At 38.7% G+C, this 20905-nt stretch overlaps 1 protein-coding gene across 1 annotated transcript in view; it reads right to left on the bottom strand.

Annotated features, from left to right (window-relative positions):
* Positions 1-19980, bottom strand: part of TACR3 (tachykinin receptor 3) — a 40272-nt gene extending 20292 nt beyond the window's left edge. Inside the window, exons 1-3 of the mRNA XM_009951965.2 lie at positions 19505-19980; positions 3336-3524; positions 1765-1915 (exon numbers count right to left, since the gene is read on the bottom strand). Coding sequence (XP_009950267.1) covers positions 1765-1915; positions 3336-3524; positions 19505-19980 — 816 coding nt within the window. The remainder of the gene's footprint in view (positions 1-1764; positions 1916-3335; positions 3525-19504) is intronic.
* Positions 19981-20905: the final 925 nt, after the last annotated feature.

Raw genomic sequence — 20905 nt, 5'->3', positions numbered from 1 at the left:
TCTGGTTCTCCAAGTTAGCTTTTAATAATTTTTTTTTCACACTTGCTTTTACAAACTGTGTCTATTACAGAAAGTGATTCCTTGGTTTGTGCCTGGGCACCCTCCACAGAGTATTTGCTTCCTTTTTTTCCCTGGCTAAAAGGGCAGTATCGGTAATAGCACAGTTAATTGACTAGTGAAGTCTTTTTCTGCTTATGCTCTATGTGAAAGGTAATTTCATAACTTTGAAAATACACTTTTGGGTGACACATGCATGGCAAAGGCTGTAATAGTAAGTTGGACTTTTGTGGATAATATTAGAGTGTGAAACGCTCATCTTTTGAAATGCTTTCAGATTTCTGGAAAGTAGTCTGATATTTTCGCTTTGGGGCAAATATGCAAAGCAAACTGCTTAGTTTTCCATGATGATTTTTCATCATTTTATCTCTGTTCACAGTCCAAATAAACTTTGAACTGTTACAAGGCAATAGTAGTGATAATACTAGTCAAACTGCATTTCGTTTCCTTAAGAAGAGGCTAGCGTTTTGCCCTCTAAAAAAAGCTATGTAAAGACATAAATAACACCTTCAGCTTCATAGGAGGCATTGCACATCGTGCCGTAAAGCTGTGTAGGCCTGTCTGCCATTCTGACAACTGAAACTTGTCATAGAAAGTTTTGCACTTGTCTCTTATGAGTCTGAAGACGTATGAATAAGAAAATGATCCTAATCTTTCCTTTCATATATTCTCTGCTGTAACTACTTTTTCTACGTAGTATGAGGGGAAAAGATACATTCATATGTTCCTGGCAGTATCCTGAAAGAAATGGAAACATCAGTGTTCTCCAGTATTTGCAGAAGATCTCCTGTTGTCTCAGGACCCAATACACTGCACTCTGCTATTGCTGCAGTGTGGTAGCATATGCCAAAGTTCAAACATATTCACCGTATCAGGAAGCAAACTGAGACATTGAAAATGTACTCATCATTGTGAGGTAGAAGTCCATGTTTGAGTACCAATTTTTCAAATCCAAAAGTCTAAATGCATTTTAGTATTAAAAAAGTCAGAAATAAAAAGCAGAAGGGCTGCCTTATTAAAGAAGAAAAGTTAGGTTAAGAAAATGAATGTTATAAGAAAGAAACCTTCATGGCACTGTAACATCATGAAAATTGAACTGGAAATAGTCAAATAATCAGTTCATAAGCAATCCACAGTCTTGTTAGATTAGGCAATACTTACTGTGAAAAAGTTGGAAAGGAAATAACTGACAAAAGTAGTTTGTATTTCTCACCAAAAGTTATTGATTGAAAACCTAAATGAACCTATAAGTTCATCAATATGAACAGCACTCCTCTCAAAGATGCGTGGGTCTTAATCTACTGAAAATTACAGCAAGATTCATTTTTCTTTGATGAGAATCTGGCCTAAGAGGACCTAACTCTTCACTAGCCCGTCGTGCAAAACTTAGTATTTTTAGCTCTGTAAAGGCTAAACATTTGGGCTTAATTTCCATGTATCAGACAGAGTATATGCCACTGCATGTGCAGCAAGAAGTGAAAATCCAAATGTTACCTTTATTTAATGATGAACAGTAAAGTTACAAAAAGAACATCTTGTGAACATAGAAGACAATTTGTCAAACAATAACATTTTTTATTGAAGTAGATCTCATTACTGTTATTTTAAGTGACTTGGTGTTTCTGAAGAAACATACTGTGATACTGTGCAACACAATTGCAGATGATGTTACCAGGATTCACTTAGTGAGGTTTAATGGAACAGTACCTTTCTCTTAGCTTTGAGCTGCTCGTGATATTTGTTGGATGTGTCTCCTGGTATTTCTCCTCCCCAGAGGGTAATTCCCACTATGGAGTAAGTGATGCCCATGACAAGCAGTGGAAAGCAGTAGACCAGCACAATCACAATGACATGATACCTGCAATGAAAAGGCATTAAGCCGATAAGTGCTTTCAGAGTTACGCCAATGGAATAGGCTAACAGAAGTTAAGAGTGCTACTGTAGCACAAAGCGTGTATTCTACTGGCTGGCTTGTTCTCAGTGTTTTCACTGTCTTTTTTGAAAGTCTTGAATTGCACTGCAAATTTATTTACATTTTAATGCAAGTGCTTTATGGGGTTTTTAGTTCTGATTCTGAACTTGTACTAGCATAAATTAGGAATGACTCTATAGTTATCATGATTAGTGACTGCAGAGTAAGGTATGTTTGTCCATAACTAGCTGAATTGATTTAGTTATTGCACAGCCAAGTATCCTAAGTGCAAGCTAGGGGTTTTGAGCTCTAGTCTGGACCACAAATGAAAGAGGGAAATAAGTATTTAAATGGTAAGGCCCTGATAAGTGTCATGTGTTACCCGAAGTACTTCATATGGCAGACCTGTTGTGTGTAGGCATCACAGATCTAAGTTGCTCATGTGCAACATAGTCATCGCACAGGGAAAAAAGGTAACTTCTTTTGCCTCCTGTTAGTTTCTGGTTAAATGCCATCTTCAGATAAAATCCCAGTGAAGGATCAGTGAAGAATCCCTGGCTATTGCTGAGAGTGAGCTTACTGCCCTAAAGAGAAATGTCTGTGCATGGCTCCTAAAGTGATAAAAATTATATATGATCAGGGCCTTTTTCATCTGCCTGAAAGATAGCAAAAGGTCAAATTTGATTCTGGATGGTTAGCAGGCTTTCAGCCTGGGTTACAGAGTTCGTCTTAAATGCCAATGAAGACATGAAAGGGCAAATAATGTTTATATGACTAGGTAACCACTTATTCCTAATTCTGCCAGAGGGACGAATAGGATATATTGAATTCAATTGACTGTATTCCACACTTCCAGAAACTGGAACCAATTACAGGTTTAACAGTTTTCTTATTTGAACTGAGACCTGACATAAGTAATTGTGATATTGTTACAGAATAAAGTGGGAAAATCCAACCCTCTGATGAAGAGATCCAGAGGAAAAAATCTGATTAGGACAAAGAGAGGCTGGAAATACTTGTTTCCCTGGTCAGGATGAAAAGGAAGCTTGCTTTGAACTGCATGTTCTGTCCCCATTTCTGACCATCTCTGTCTGTATAGAAGTAGCCATCTTAAGTGAAGCAATGATGATAAACATGCAGCGTGGGATGGAGAACACTTATAGAAGTAGAAGAGAATAGATGTGTTCCACTTATCCCTTAAAATGCGCTATCTTTCTAGCTTAATAAATGCACTTCATGTTTCTCAGTGATCAATGCTGTTAGTTATTCTGCATGTAGAGTATCTATATGATACTCTACAACTTTTGCCAAGTCCATTGCAATTGTAGACACCACCATGCACAAGATTAAAAGAACAAAATCTTACATAAAATGCTGTTTTGGACCACCTGGCCATGCTACATAGCAAAGAGTTCTCCCAGGCATCACCTTGGTTATGGAGTATAGGCACTGGGGAAAGGCCAACAGGAAAGCCAAAATCCATATGCTCCCAATGACCACCTTGGTAGCAGTTGCAGAGAGCCTAGGTTTCAAGGGATCAATAATGGCCATGTATCTGTAAAATAAAGCAAAAGCCCGTGCATAAGAAACCTTCAGAGATTAGGAAGTATCTAGAATCAATCAAAGCTTAGGGTTGGGAGAAGGATAAAAGCAGAGATATTTATCTTCCTGGAGTTCTGATGGCATTGTGCTCTTTGGGTAGTTCAGCCCCAAGAAGGCAGGGCTGAAAGAGAAAGAAGGTTCACTGAATGTTATTTTAAAGCTGTGGGACACCCAGTTAACCATACGTATACTGGTACAGCAACTATTTCTCAAAGAGTTAGTTAATCCTGTTACTGCACAACCTGATTGAAAAAGAACAAGGCAGCTGTATCCTCTGTTGCTCTGCTACATAATACAGGGTTTATCCCTAATTAAAAAATTAATGGCCAAGCTGTCAGGATTATTAGTCATCTGTTCAAAAGCTACAGGAACGTGATAAGTCTGCATGCATTTATTTCAGTAGACATAGACTGACTTCGGATCATCTGCCAAAGATCCCCAGACTGCAACTGGTTCGTACAGAGATTGAGAGAAGTGCCATATGATCGTTTCCCCGGGCAGTGTAGAAGCAATAAAAACATCAAGAGAAATAGATGCATAAAGCATGAAAACATCTCATTTGCTTTCTCATTTCCTTTGTTCACAGGTAGGATAACATTCTTCTTGCTGCCCTATAATTGTATTGGCAATCCATGTATGCTGATAACTTTAGAATAACATGCAAAAAAAATTAAAAACTTTACACTAAGTAATTACAATTTGAAAGCTTAGGAAAAAAGAGCAACAGGAAGGCATCAAGACAGACAGTAAAAGGAAAACAAGTCTCGTTTTCTGTATTTTGATTTCTGTTATAGATGCAAGGAACAAGAGAGACAGAAATTTTGTATTTTATATACTCTATATCACATACTTCATGTGTTTTTCACGTTTTTCTTAGCATGGCTACTGCTTTGATTTCTGGTCTAAATCCTGAATTAACATATTTTCCTCCAACTTCCCTGATCATGCTATTTTGTTTCATTCAACAATGACCAAATAATGACTTGTGAAATTATTAATCATATTAATTAAATAGCAACACTATTCAAAATTTCTTCTACTATTAGGGGGAATGCTGATAAGTATCATCCAGAATCACGTTTAAAGAAATATTTGTACTTCTATAAAACCAGGGGGATACTAGCTATATGTAGATCCATACTGTGTTACTGATAGAGCTTACTGAATAACTAACTACATGTTCTTTAATCTGACATCCTAATGTTTCCCAAACCAACACAAAGAAATGGTTTTTCATTAATATTTTGCTTCAGATCTGGAGGATTCCCAAAGTACACTAAAAAATCCTTTTATTCATGATTGAAACACAATGCTGTAGGAGTTAACAGATCAGCAGTTTAAATCAAGAAATTTCTATGGATGTACTCAATGTATCTGTGCTTATTCAAGATCTGCCCTTCTGTGGTCATTGGTGGCATCAACATTCTACACTGTGTTTCCCAAACCATTGCTTTTCTGAAATCAGAATTAGATTAGCAATGATTTGGAAGCTCCTCAGGAATAACCAGGGCAAGTCAAAAGCAAAATAACAAAATCAAAATATTTTCTGTGTTTCCTTGTGTGTGGTTTGGTTGGGTCTTTTTTTAGTTTATTTTCATATTATATGAAAACACCTGAACAGGTAGGAAACTGGGGTGAATATGAAAACCAGCTTGAATGTTTCCAGATTTCTAGGAGAATGGCTAGATCAGTTTCAACCGTTTGTCATCAATCACAGGGATTAGTTCTAATTCTGGAAAATGCAACCTCATTGCCAAAGAATAATTATGGCCCATATACTTTCATTCTCTTTCACATGTCTAGTTATCTGACCATCTTTGACAAGATTATTGAAGTAGATCAGTGATTTCCTAAAGGTCCTTTTTGTGTCCATTGTAGGTCTCCAGTCTTCATGCCTGACAATTGCCCTTGTCCCTGTCTGTTTCAGGTTTCAAACCCAGTTAGAAAGTCAAACCACGTCTGTTCCAGCCTATATGTGTAGAGAAAATATTTTCAGAACTTTCCAGTATTGCTTCCCTCTTTGTGTCATTTATATCTTCTAAAGGAATTGCAATAAGTAAAAGATGTTCTATGGCTCTTCATCTGCTCTTTCTGTACATTTCTACCTCATATAAAGATAGATTGGGATAGATTCAGAGACCATTTTCTGTATGGAAAATTACACAGACAGTAATGGGCAATGTATGGCAGGACTGTGAAAAAGAAATCACATTGTCTCATCAACATTTGTAGAATTTTTTGCTGTTGTTGAAACTGTAAGTGTTGCTGTGGTGCTTAGAAGTTATAAAATCAGTTTACTTTACACTCACAGAGAATGAATTATTTTGTAGGTAAGCAAGCATAATTTCATAGATCCTTTTCCAAAGTGACACCAATATGCGGTTCACAGAATCGTAGAATACCAGGTTGGAAGGGACTTTAAGGATCATCTGGTCCAACCTTCCTTGGTAAAAGCACGGTCTAGACAAGAAGGCCCAGCACCCTGCCCAGATGAATCTTCAAAGTGTCCAATGTTGAGGAATCCAGCACTTCCCTGGGAAGATTATTCCAATGGTCGATTGTTCTCATTGTGAAAAATTTTCCTCTTGCCGTCTAATTGGAATCTCCCCAGGAGTAACTTGTACCCATTCCCCCTCCTCTTTTCCATGTGACTCCTTGTAAAAAGGGAGTCTCCATCTTCTTTGTAGCCACCCTTTAAATACTGGAACACAGTGATAAGGTCTCCCCTACGCTGCCTTTTCTCAAGGCTGAACAAAACCAAGTCTCTAAGCTTTTCCTCATATGGCAGGCTTCAGTTTTCTTGTCTATATTTGTCCTTTCAACATTCATAGATAAAATTTCAAAGCCATTCATGATGTTTCCTTTTTGTGTTCTCATCTTCTGCCTTGGCTTTAGATCATGAGAACCGTTCTTACCCTGTTAGGTGACTGCTGGGGTCTGTGCTTCCAAATCCAGGCACGATTTGAATTCAAATCCATTGAAAACAATGGATAAGCTGCCATTTGTTTGAATCAATCCTTTTTTTGGATTAATAAGTTCTGTTCTGCTGCAACGAGTACCACTCATTTAAAGTGAAGGAAGGTGTGACCTGTCCTAATTGTTACAGTACATATCTAGGTTCGAGGCAGACTTGCCCAAGATTTTTAGGTACAGACATTAGCTACAAGATGATAATAATAATATTCATAAGGTAATTCTCCTGATAAGAATTTGTGAAAGCAATCTTCTGCATCCCTATTTGCCTGCTATGTCAAAACAATTTCATTTAAGATATTCCTACATTTTGGAACTTTCATACTTGAGAGATGGGTAATTACAGAATAGATATTTGTTTTAGCAAAAATAACTCCATTTATAGTTAACCATCAAATATGTGATAAAAACCAACATCTGCCACTGTAGTGGTACTCAGCCTCTAGTAGACATGGTAACTGTGCTAATACTTTAAAACAGCTAAATGCTGTCAGAAACAGAGTGATCTAAACCAGCTTCAGTTCTGGATCGCCAATTTCCCTACCTAGAATTTCAAGCCTATTAATTTTGCATTGCTTTTACTGCACTTACATACTTTTTCCTGCAGGGTAATTAATTCCCCTCTTCTTCACCTGCTGTTTGTTTGTTTGTTTTTTTTTTCCACTAAACTGGTGCTTTCTGTGTTGCATACTGACTATGAAACAGCTTTATTTGGGTGCTGGGTGTCTTCTCCTGAGACAGCAGCAGATCTCATGAAAATATACGTCAGTTGGATTGTTGCCATCTAACCCCTGGTTCCCTTCTCCAAAGAGTAAGTACAACTTGGTAATGAAGGTAAGTTTGTAGTCATGAGTCCTGTCTTTCAAATTGAGCTAGCTTGAGTGTGGGCTGCCAGATACTGTCCAAAATGCTTGATGATCTTTACCTGTAGTAGGTGATAACCCATAAACAAGTAATCATCTTCACATGCCTGTGGGACTCTTAAGACGTCTCCTCCTAGCCTGGAAACATTCCTTTCAATTGCCAGTTTTCTTCAGATTGCACATTGACATTATTTTTTCTGGTATTGTCAGATTTCTATTACATTCACATTATTCTTATTCCCAGTTATATTATTCTCATTCCTGGTAGGTACAGCAGTAATTCTCCTTGGATAAGATAAAATTCTGTTGTTCTATCTCCCTGTCTTGTGACTGCCCTTTAAAGATGTGGATTGTTTGTGTGAAATGACTCATACAGCTGTACTGATGGAAATTTAAAGTATTTGCTGTCTGAGTGAGGCAAGTCAAAGGACAAGGATCAGATGAAAAGCAGGCTACTTGTCTTTCTTTTTGAAATTTGAGTGATAAGCCAACAGCCTAGCTTTTGCACAAGAGAGATTACAAAATATGTAGCAGGCAGTCATTCTAACTAACAAGATGGGGAGGAGGTGGAGAAGCCTTGACCATTCCCTTAATAATGCCTTTGTGCAGGAAGGACTTAGCTGACCAGAGAGTACTGACAGCTCTCTACCACTGAGCCTTTGATAGCAACTAATTTATTCTAAATTGCCAGTATACTAACAATTACAATGAACTATCTAACTTGTTCCCTAAGTGAGTTTCTTAGAAACAAAATTGCTTAATTAACATAGTGAGATATTGCTTTATATCTGCAATTATTACACTTTCAAATTTGTCTTATAAGTTTGGTAGCATTTTCCTAGAGAAGCCACCGTTGTCGTAATTAAGAATAGTAGAAAATGTGGAATGGCTGTCAGTTGCAGGTTAAAAAACACCTCTGTATTTAAGCTGTATCTGGATGTTAATCTCTGTAACCAAAAGGAGCCCAGAAGAGAACTGTTAGCTGGCACGTGCAAAGTCCTGTCTATAATTTTGTTTGCTGGAAACGCTATCTTGCCATTACTGGTACCTAAGACCAGTAAGCTGTTTGTCATCTCTCTAGCCTCAACCTGAAGGAGCAGTAGCTAATTTTTCAGCTGGCCCTTGCTTTTGATCTCCCTCCGTTTTGGCCAGGGTGTTTCCATCAGGAATGAAAGCTCCTGCTAACACAGGCTAGAGGTTCCATGCTTGAGTGTTGCTCAGAAAACTAGTTAGGTGAGGAGGCTAAGCGTTATCATCTTTCATGGTGTAACTCTGCCATTAGGGCTCGTTTCCTTACTCTGATATCCTTACATGTATTTTGTATGGCAAAGTGCCAGTTACAAGGTTGGGAGCAGCAGATATGCTGTCTGAATTCTGCACTGAATGGTGCTGAACGTGGTGTAGAAAAAAGAGGATTGTGTGAGTAGGCCAGGAATTAAAGGGAGAGTGATGAGATACAGGATCTGGAGATAAAGCAAAAGAACTGAGATGGGGAACAGTTTGCTGAATGCAAAAATAGGATGGAGGTGAAACAAGAATAGTGAGAAACTAATAGGAGGAGAAGAAAAGAAAGAATAGTAGAATAATAGTGGATAGAAATTGAGTTGAGAGAGGAGACAATAAGAAAAGAAACTGGGGTAGTATAAAGGCAAAAGATGTATGAGAAAAATCAGCCCTGGTGGACCAGAGATTCCAAGTAGAACTGGTAGAAAAGCACAATGGTTTGACAGCAGGGCTCTGTGGTGGCAAGCCCTCTCTAAGGGAGAGTACTCTCAGAGTTGTTCTCTGTGATGAGTGAACCATAAACTGCATGTGAAGGGAACAGATGGACTTCTCTGATGCTCTGATGTCATCTGTCTTAATGACTGTTCTGCTTCTCTACTGTTCTTTCAAGTGGCCTGAACTTACGCAGTCCTTCTGAAGTCAGTGAAAGTGGCAAGTGCTGAGGCCCTGGCAAGTTCACCATGTTCTGTGATACTTTTTACACAGACCCTGGACCTCATCACCCCTCTGTCTCTAAGGACACTAAAAGATAGTAGGCATTTGAGCTGAAGGAGGATTTGTAACTGCTACAAGCAACTGAAGACTTGTTACACCACTGAAGAGCATTCTGTAGACACACAATTATTCAGTGGGGTTCTGTGCCAGTTAGCTTCACAGTCATTGGACATTTCCTGTTCAGTCAGTCACCAGGCTGGAGCAATGGGACCCCCTGCGAAACGAAGGGCTCTGAACTCTTACTGAGGTTGTTTGATTTCAGGCTTGGACTTCTAATGCTTTCTCACTCCAGTGGGAGCTGCTGATAGTGCCACAGGCATCTTGTTCCACACAATAAAGAGCCACAGGCAGCTTGTTCCACACAATAAAGCAGGGATGCTGAATCTAAATTACACATCAACTGGAAAGAATTAACTCATTCTGCTCATTTATCACAACAAGCAGAAACCATTATTACCCCATCCAACATAAAAACTTGGAAGATAATTATAAGATCGGCTATGCACGCTTAGAAATTTGGGGATGTAAGTATGTGCAGGTAGAGACTCAAGCCAACACTTTGCAAGATTCAACATCTGCACCATGTTCTATGTACTACTCAAGCATTTTTAGGCAGCACATCAGTTTCATCACTAGAATCATTATCACATGATTTTATTTGCTGTGATCATGCTAGATCCCGCTCTTACTGCTTTTCTTCCAGCTTTGGCTTGTGTTAGTCTTTGTTCCTACCGAATTACTACTGAAGTCAGCAAGAATCTTTCCATTGAACTTAATGAGAAATCAGTCATATTGCAAGATATGGTGGCTGGTGCACCATGGTTTGCTTGCTGTGTCACTCTCTTACTTCAAGACTTTCCTATCTGCTGGGGTCAGAATAGACCTTAGAACTGTTTCTTTCAGAACTGCTCATTTTGGCTGGAGTCTACAGTTTACTGTTTGATACTTAATTCTTAGGTTCATCAAATCAAGAAAATGTGTTTTCTCTGAAACAGTAATGGAGACTCTTTAAGGCAATGGTTGTAATGACAGCATAATCATGTAGCTCTCTTACAGTTTGCAAGTAACGTAAGAGACAAATAGCTGGTAAGTACTATAAAAGCTTCTGAAGTTAGTGTATTATGGTCCTGACAGCAGAAAAGATTAAAAAAAAAATCCTAATTTATCTCTTTGTAGAACAGCATACACTAATACAGGCAGGAAAATCTTCCCTCTTTAACACATTATTTAGAAAAGTGTAGCAAAAACACATAAGACCTTTAAAAACAAAAGAGTGTTCAAAATTGGATCCTACGAATGCCCATCTGGAGACACAGTTGGAACCCTTAAATCATCCTAAGTGATTTGTTTCACCTGTTTATAATGTACTTAGAAACTCAAATGGGGAAGTTAATCAATTCAGCCACAGATTGTAACAGGAAATTGGGACTTGACAAAGGAAGAGACTGGGAGAAAATCATAATGCTTGCATATAAGTGGCTTGTCAACAGCACACAGCAGAGTGCACTTCCTTTGTGAATGCACAGATGCTGTTATTCCTGCAAAACAAAAGCTGGTTTTGAAACTTCATATTTGGAATCAACTGGTAATTAAGAAACTTAGGTAGGGAAATTGCTATTATTCTCTGCCCTTATTTAAAACATTGTTGTGGAAAATCCTACAAAAGGTTTCTGTAAGTTAGATACAGTAGACTAAAGAGGATGGAATGAACTGTGAGATTTTAGAGGCATATTTTGTATGATGAAAACCAAATCTTTAACTTTTGCATTCTTTAATTTTTATCTTCTACCTACTAGTGCAAGGCTCCACCTTTTTTTGTGGGAGTGGTCTGTATTCTTTCATTTAGACTGACTTGCTCTGCAGGAAGAGTGGCTACAGGCATGTAGGCGTTTCTGTAGGACTGTCTCTGACTGTTGAGTAAGACTGGTTTTGGTGGCCACAAGGACCTACAGTGAACAATCTTACTGTTAGGCAGTGATCACCTTAAAGCTAACAGCATAAAGAAAGTGTGATGGTGTGATAAACAAACACATTGTACATTTGACAGATCAGTGGGCAATATCCCAGAGGGATAACTTGGCCTTGATTTACCCAGAGGCACATGCGCTGCTCTCGGCGAATGGCTGTTGTGCTTTGACCAGGTGGTAGCACTGCAGTTTTTCTGAAATCAGGACTAGTGTCCAATGCCTTGCTTTTGGGTACCTCTTAACAGAAACCTTAAAACAATAATATTGAAATTCTTCAGTATAGCTGAGTTCTCACAAACAATGCAATGTTTTCTACTTGAGGATTTTTTTGGTAACTGATAGTGGGCTGGATTTTTATAAGTATGTAATTGATTTTGCACAACGTATTCTGTACCTGTGCATATTGATAGAAAAGGGATAACACTTTTCTGTGGTCTGTCTCATAAAATGATGGACTGACTTCCCCTGACAGAAGGGCTTCTATTTCTCCTATTCTTTGAATATGATCCCCCTGGTCTATCTAGGACCAACACCAATGCTCCATCTGCACAGACTACAGCCTGCTCCATTATTGCCTACATTTCTGACACTGCCATCTGAATAGCTTCCTTCTTGTTTCTGCAGTCATTTTGTAATAATTTCGTTTTAGGAAAACACAAATACGTGAATGATACAAATTTTTCTCCTGGTTGGTAAATCAATCATAAATGTATTCATGTAGCCAGTAATATTCAAGAAAGAAAGAAACAAACATAACAACCCAACACTTGACTATCTTTGAAAAAGTACTGCAGGCTACGTGATATAGTAAACCACAGTTACATCTTTTAATAGTTTTCATTAAGCTATAAATAAGGACATGAGAAAATGTATTTGAGGCTAAGACTGTCTAACGTGAGTTTCTCCTTTGAACATATGGTTTGAACTTGTCAGATACTGTTTCCTGCCTTGAACAAGACGACTTGGGGCTAGTCACTGTTGTAAATTTTTCTTATACTCCTCAAGGTAATGGCTTATCAACCTCATTTTTTTCACTGCATGTTTTGAAAGCAGCTTGTTGAATAGAATATTTACTCAATGCAAACAAAGAGGAAAAAATAGCTATTATGCCTATATTTATTCCCAAACTGTCTCAGTATGTTGTCAATAACATAACTCTGACATGAATTTTGACCAAAACCCAAAAAGATTCTGTCTTTTTGCCTGATCATTATGAGTTTGTACCATAGCAAGAAATGGATTATTTTTCCTATGTCTCTGACAGTCTGAATCTTGTAGCCATTGTATCAGAATGTTCTGCAGAAACTGTTTCACCTCTTTTCTCAGAAAGAAAGAGAATTGTAAACCCCAGAAAATTGTTTTAGGTCCCCAAGTCATAAAGTGTCCTTTATCTTCCACCTCTTGATTTTCGAACCCTTAATGCTCTCCTGTTCTTTTTCTTTCCAGTTCTGAGGACTAGTATTTTTCAGAGGGCAGCCTAGGTACTGGAGTTTAGTTTGGGGGTAGGGTAGGTAGTGTTTTGTGTAGTTATGTGACACCAGAGGCTGGTAAAGCTAACTAACAATAAAATGGCACCTTGTGGAAAAAACAGTGAGTTTACGGAAACTCCCTTCGTACTTTTCTTCAGATGAAAATAGTCTCAGATATGAGAGGGGGATCTCTCTGGGGAAAATAATCTGGAAAGCACAAGAAACCTGGAAAGAAATCCATCTAGCTTTTTGTTCTCGTTCCTGTGTTCATATATCTCTCCCTGGTATTCAGTGCAAGTTCTCTCTTCTTTTGCGTGGAAACCACTTACTTGGAGACAACAGTTTGAGGGAAGGTGAGTGAGAGAGGGGCCAAAGGCTGCAGCTCTGTTTGGGCTGAGCTCTGTGTGGGGGATGGCAGTGGGCTGGGCAATGCGGGATTCCTGCCTGCCTTTGCTTCAACCTCCTCTGTTCACTGGTGAGCCGAGCACAAAACACTTGGTACCAAGCACACATACGAGAATGCAAGTACCAGTACACGTTCTCTCAGTGTGCATCTTTTGCTGATGCCATATGGCCACAACATAGGACCATACCCTGTGCACTCCATATCCCAACTTGCTAGACATATTTGGGATCATTTTTTCACATACATATTTCCCTGTACTTTAATGTTTCTGAGCACACAGGACAGGTAACAGATACTTAACTCCCAGTTCAGATAATGTTATTCTGCATCAAAGATGGTTGTGTGTATGTCGGCAGGAGTATCTGTTTTAAATGTTTATGGCACATGAAGGCCTTGAGCAATTTGTCCCAGGAGTAGGAACTCATGCAGAAACAGATAACAAAATTTATTCTACTGGAAAGGTAATAGATTTTCTAACGTGCCACTGGCCTACTTCAGAATTTCAGTAACAGATCATTTATAGGGCTTGTGGTAGTACTTTGTGACAATAATAACTGCTCTTACAGCATACACTTGAAGAGAATGAAGAGCCTAAGTGGTATTTTGAGGGTCTGAGCATGTACACATGATGAATTTAGGTTTCATTTCATAAATTGAATCACATGTTTGTGCTTTGTAACTGTCTTCTGTTACAAGCTTGTATCATATTACTTATACTGGAATCTAATGAGCGTATAGAGGGATTATTAACAGCCCTCAATAAGGGAAGAATGTCACAGATAAAGAGAAAACTGACCCAATATATGTGTGCTTCTGTAGACATGTCAGAAGTTTAAGAAAAAAGGTGGGAAACTAGAATAACAAGTTTTGAATAAGGATATTGGCATAATAGGCATACTAGAAACTAGGTAGGAGGGATGTAACACTGTAATACTAAGGTTCATGAAAAAAGAGAGGAGCTTGAGCAAGAGGAGAAATAAAACAATGTTAAATACAGTTTAAAATCAAGTCAAGTAAATCAAATGTATTCATGAATAATATAGAATTTTGTGGTTTGAAACTGTAAGTATGACTCTGAAAAATAACCTTCAGGATTATACACTCAGCTAATTCACAGTAATAATAGTGACATACCAAAGGAAACTAGAAAGACTGTGATAGCGGTTAATGCAGTAATAATAGAAATTATCAGTGACTTCTGTGCAGACGTAAAATATATATTCTTGGTCAACACTAATGACTGCTTTATGGAGCATCTATGAGGAGAAGCCCAAAGTAAATAAGGAGGTCTTGAGTTTACCCTGAACAGTGTCTATGGCCAGACTTAAATGTTATTATTCTTCGAATACTGTCTAGACTATGGCTAGTTTTAACATCTCTACAGAAACAGTAAAAGCCCCCAAAAGCTGCTATGGTAGTGTTTCATTTAAAAAGGGGGAACTATAAATACTTAAGGAAGCTTATCAAAAAGAAATGAGAAGGGCAACCAAAAGGAAACAGAGACTGCCAATAACAAGAATCAATAATAATCTGAAACATGGAGATTCTCTAATTACCTAACCTTTAATTAGTGAAGGTTAATTTGATTTTGAGTCTGGTCTTCAGAAAATTGAATATAGGGGTGTTGGGAAATAAAAAGGCTGGGCCCATGGCTTTTGGATTCTGATTCTCATTCTGCTGCAAATTATTTGATTATTTGATTTTTCAATGACATTTTAAAAACATACATCCTGATGTCAACACATTATGTATGTCAACAACATGATGCTGTGTAGTCATACTTAAGTGACCTGTCTAGGGTACCGGAAGTAAGAGTGCTAATATCCCTGTCTTTTAGCTCTAATTTTAATAGCCTTATTCCTTCTAAAAATAGAGTTGCAGACACAATTCTGTGGAATAAATATGAATAGAAACTTTCATAACAGCTCTGTTGGAGTAGACAAATATAAAATTCTTTGTCTGTCAAAAAAAAAGAGAACATTTCATTCTATCAGAAGGACCAAAAAAAGGGGAAAAGGTGAGGTTATTATTGAAATCATAATGGGACCTTGGGACATGAGATCAAGTTTTAAGCTTTAAAAATGATGATTTTCTTTGATCATCTCCTGATCTGAAGTTAATTATTGGACTTCCATTATTAATGGCTCACTGAGGCAGCAAACTGTAACAGCTCCAGAGTTTACATTAACATGTGAGGAATGTTTTGCGATTAAAAAAAAGTGCGTGAAAGTGGAATCCTCTTTTACATTGAACTTTATTTTGTCATTCTTCTATTGCAATACCTCTGACTCTGCAAGTAGCCGAACTGAAAAATGGGCTATTGCAGAATACAAGGCTAGGATAGATGGGTAACATTTGGCAGAATCTGATCTTTAGAAAGGATTAGGTCAAATCCATAATTTTTCTTTTTTCCTGATAATTTGTTAAAAAAAAGTTATGTAGGTGATTTTGATGCTATTCTGTTGATCCATGTTGAGCAGCAGTAAGCCTTGTAGGCTGTTTTGCAGTAATGCAGAACCCATTAATGTATCATAAAGGTAATTTTATTTACATTTGTGTGAAATAATGGCATATATAGGTCATTCTTTTCATTTACTTTTGCATATAAAGAATTCTAATATATATGTAATAGTTCTTCAGAGACCAAAAATTTGCTTGCATACTAGGAAGAAAAGGCATAGTAAGATGTGAATAGAATCAGCAACTACTCACTGTCACTGTTAGAATACCTTGTTTAATTCCAGAGCAGTTGCTTTTACAAAGAGTTAAACTTATAGAAATAAGGAAATAATTACAAATTGCTGAGAGAACAATAACTCAGAAAGTCGTACTGTAGATGAAAAAAAAATAAATACACTAAGTGCTCTACTGAAGGCATGTTATTTTATGTTACTTGCGATATGCTATTTCTAGGCCTACACACAGAACTGGTTGTATAATGAGGCAGTCTTGGGATTGGAAATTAATTGCCAGCATACATGAACCACCTCTTTTGCATGCTAAGAACTAGTAGGAAGGGATAGTGTGTTTTCAGTGGCCATGGCCAGATGGCTTAAATTCTGCCTAAGCTGCTGTCTTTAATATGTTCAAGAACTGTACCACGGCCAGTAGTCACAGATGGAGTTAAGACACATGACCCTTTAGGATCATGCACTGGCCAGAGGCAAGGGCGTATTGGCTCTGGAATGATCTCCTACTCAGTTTATCTTAGGCTGTTTTAAAAGTTTATCCCCAAAGGGAACCCCAAAAAGGTAGCTAAAGGAAGTATTGCACTGGAAGCAGTGTAACTGTGGTACTGTGAAGCATGAGCCACAGAAGAAGGAATGAGTGAATGCCTATGAAGCAGTACAATGTAAAATCTGTGCTGCTCAAATACTTGAGCTGGCTTCGTTAAAGCTACCTGTGGTATCTCTGCAGAAGACTGCAAACAGGCTCTTGGAAAGGAAGCAGAAGGCAGGGGGAAAAGACCATCAGGAAAGGGTGGTCAGAAATGTGAAAAAACCCGCATAGATGTGAGTCTATGTTCAATGATCAGGTTTGTCATACTGCAGTCTTGGATACTTTCATCCTCAGCTCCAGATGCAGCACACCCCACTGCAGGAACTGCGTATTCCACAGAAGTCTTGTGTCAGTCCAGCAATTTCACAGTGCAGACGACTTGGACAACATGGCCTACAGAACCAGATGTGAAAGGAAGCATGTACTTCCTGTGACCTCTGCTCAGTGATGTCTAGAATCACAGTGACTCATTTATACTCTGTGAACATTTGGAAGTTCTAAAACAATCAATAGAGCATATTACGACATACTTTTTAGTGAGTTGCAACCCACGATCCCATCATGTCTGTTCCCTCAGCAGATTTATCCTAATTTGTAGCTTTTTCTTTTTTGTTTTAATTTTTAAATGAAGATGAATATGTAAGGATGAATTTACTGGGTAAAAACTAAAGCAGAGTGTCCTGTCTGAAGCACTGGGTGAACTTTTACAGAAGGCAAATGGGAACCAAAGTTTTAAAAAATGTCCACCCAGCAGATTTGTGCCCTGGAATAGGACAGTCTGTACATCCAACAACATTCCTCGGCATTCACTTTGACCCTCAGTTTTCATCTTGACTCTGCAGAATTGTTTTGCGGAGGTAGCCAGGAAATGATCAAAGGTACTGAACGCATCAGGTGTGATTTGGTATGAAAAGCAAAGGAGTAGCAGTGTGAATAGGGAGGGAGGAACAGACTGCTCTTTGTTTTACGTGATGTTCCTTGGTACTACAGAGAGCTCACCTAAACAGCTGTGGCATTGTTCACTGTGCTCCCCCCAAGGGAAGATTTTGATTTGTCTTTGTGGGCAGGTGAGCTTGGAAGATGTGGTGGAGTGGAAATTGTGATTTCTTCATGGGATTTTCAGACTAGAAATAGATCAGAGTGAGTAACAGTAGTAATTGACTCACTTCTGAGCACCAGCATCTGACATTACTAAACCAAGGAAAACGTTTCCCATATATTTGTGTCTGCCCATTGCACTTCAGTGTGGAGCAGAGCAATTCTTTACTGCTCTGGAAGTGCACCCTTTGGATTCCCAAGGAACCATTTCCAGTTTCCTAGCATGAATTTAGGAACTTTCAAGGTCATAAGTACTACATCTCTGTGGATGTTTTTGCCAGAAAAATAAAAAAAAATTACTCAGAACATCCTAGTAACTGCTTCTCTAATGGCATGATCAGCTGCAGCAATAATAGTTAAATCCTCATCGTTGACTAAGAGCCTTTTATATTTCTGAAAACCTCAAGCTAGTTGAAAATCTTAAGCTAAACCCAAATTGACAATGGAAGAAATCTTTGTCTGGTTAAAGATAGTGTCACTGACTTTACGCTACCTCCTCCATTATTAATGGGAGTAACAGCTGGGAACAAGATACGTCACTGGCAGGAGGAAAGGCTACTGATTTCCTCCTGTCTTCACTCATCCCTGGAGCAGAGAGGTAGAAGAGTTGCTAAGAATCATTTTTTCTCTTTCTTTTTTAGCTTTATGGAACAGAAATGCGTCTGGCTGAGAATGCTGCCTAAAATTTGCAATTAGCAGGGCCAGCAGAAAAGCATTATCATGAATTATGCGTAGCACAGAGAAAAAGTACAACGTTTCCCTATCTTTGCACCTGGAAATGAGAAATAATGTCTCAGAAGATGGATTGAACGTTGTAAAATCATAACGAGCATCACTGGAAAGTGCTGCAGTTCTGCCAAGTCAATTCAGACAAGATACATCATGTGACTTGAATATATAGAAAAGAAATTTGTGAGTAATTTCAGTGCATTGCTAAAAGGAATAAAACATCTGAGGTACAATGCCATCTGTTTCTCTGAATGAAAATTCAGGAATTTATTTGGTTTCTAAAGCATCTCTCCAGTACAGCAAATATAAAAATGATCATAAAGAAAGGAACATTTCCTAGGGGACACTCACAGCACCTTCTGAGAAAGTTGGTCCATCAAAGCATCTCTTTTGGAAATCTGACAACTACATATCCTCTTTAGCCTATGGAGACTACAGCTGTTCTATTCCATTATTGCCAGGAGCACAAAGGTACAGTTTTTCCCTGTCCCGTTTTCCTTCACAGTCACAAAGGTTTGTTTTGCTGCAAATAATCAGAAAAAAATTCAAGCACTTTGAAACCATGTTCTTACCAGACCTCTGCACAGATGGCAATGTAAATAGTCTCATTAGCTAAAAGCAGAAGGAATCAAGCAGCTCAGAGCTGTCTGTTAGAAGAGCTATTAAAAACAGAGTCTGAAGTGGTTTCTGAGGAGGCAAATGCCTCTGCCAGCTGCAGAAATACAAAGAGGAGGGAAATTTGAAATCCTCTTTCACACACAATCTCTGCAACTCCTTATCAGTATGAATTAGATGACATTGACTGAGGGACAGATACTGTTTTCACAAATGGGGAAGCAAAACCCTAAACAATGGCTGCTGCTACAGAATTAGTATTAAAAGATGGAGCACAGAAAGCAGCTGAAGTCAGAGAGAGAAAATGTTTGTTGTAAAAGAAAGCAAGATAGTAAAACCAACGAAAGGCTGAAGCAGAAAGACCAAAGACAGGGGAAAAAAACATGTTAGTGAGAGATCTTAAAGTACAGAGAGGCACAATTGATGAATTGAGGGCTCTGCCTGTCATCATTAATGATTGTTATTTCTGTATTTTTATTTCAGCAGAGAATTTGATCTCAATCTCTCAGCCCTAAACTTTTCCTCTCTTTTCTCACCTGTCCACAGCTATCGCTGTCATGGAGTAGATGCTGGCGAAGACAGCTGTGATTGGGAAGAAGTTGTGAAAGCGGCAGTAAGCCTCTCCAAAGTACCACTCACTGTGCAGAGCGTAGATGAAGTTGATGAGAGTATTGAAAGCAGCCATGGAGGCATCGGAGAAGGCCAGGTTCACCAGGAAGTAATTGGTCACTGTCCTCATGCGCTTGTGAGCCAGGATAATCCAGATGACAATGAGATTTCCAAAAACAGCCACTGCCACTACACCACCATAAGCCAGAGACCACAGGGCAATGCGCCAAGAGGGCTGCACAAACTGATTTGAGAAGTTGGCTGCTGAGGATGCTACAGGGGCAGAAGCATTTCCAGCTGGCACTCCCAGTGCCTGTCCCCAGGGATCTCCTGCTGCAGCAAAGCTCGTGTTCCACCTGCTGCTCATGCTCATGTTCCAGTTGGCTGTGGGGACAGAAGTCATCCTGGATGTCCCTCTCCTCTCTTCCAGGTACGATGTGCCTCTCCCACCTCCCTCTCCCAACCCTCCAAAATCCCCACCAACAGGTAAGAAGAGGAAAGAAAGAAAAAAGGAAGTAAGGCAGCACAGCAGATGCTGGGAAGGAGAGATCTGTCAGAAAAAGCTTTGGTTATGCTGTTCAAACTGTTAGAAATGCTGTACTGGCTGAGTCAGGAGAGCTACCTCTGGGTGGAACAGCATCCCGTTCCTCCTCTGTACAGCCACCTCTTGCTTTTGGTTTTGCTGAAGGAGAAGGGGACTGGGAGCCAAGGCACATTTTATAGGCTTGTGAGTTCCCAGCGTCATGAAGGGAGTGGAGCATTAAGCTCTGTCTGCTGGTGAGATAACACCTCTCTCTCTCTGCTCTCCCTCCTCCCCTTATATTTCATTCATTGCCAGCAGCAGGCACTTTCAGGAGCTGTGGAGGGTGCCATGGGGAAAATTAATTCTCTTCTCGTTTATATTGAGAGATTTGTTTTATATTGCCTTTCTTTAAGTTTCATTATTGTGCTTCTTTTTTAAATAGTCTCTTTGCCCTGTTTTTGCAGGGCTAATTAGCTGGCTTAGTTGAACATCTCAGGACTGAGACTGCATTTTATTAAAGCTGTTTCCAGATGAATTTATTCCAGATGAATTCAGAACAGCTTTTTTTTTTTTTTTTTTTTTTTTTTTTTTTTTGCTGCTGTCTTTTCAGTTAACACATGCTTTTCTTTTAACCATTCTGTTAACTACAGATTTGGAGTAATGACCTCTTTCAGATAAATAAATACATCCTGCTGCTCTCTAATTTTACTTTTCAATCTGTAATATGTAATTGACATCAAAAAGCATTTATAAAATTAAAATATGACTATCTTTTTCTTACAGTGCTAACTTTGGTACCTGTGAA

Source organism: Leptosomus discolor, chromosome 4 (assembly GCF_034619465.1).
Source record: "Leptosomus discolor isolate bLepDis1 chromosome 4, bLepDis1.hap2, whole genome shotgun sequence".
Taxonomy (NCBI): domain Eukaryota; kingdom Metazoa; phylum Chordata; class Aves; order Leptosomiformes; family Leptosomidae; genus Leptosomus; species Leptosomus discolor.
This window is presented reverse-complemented; position numbering and strand designations above follow the sequence as displayed.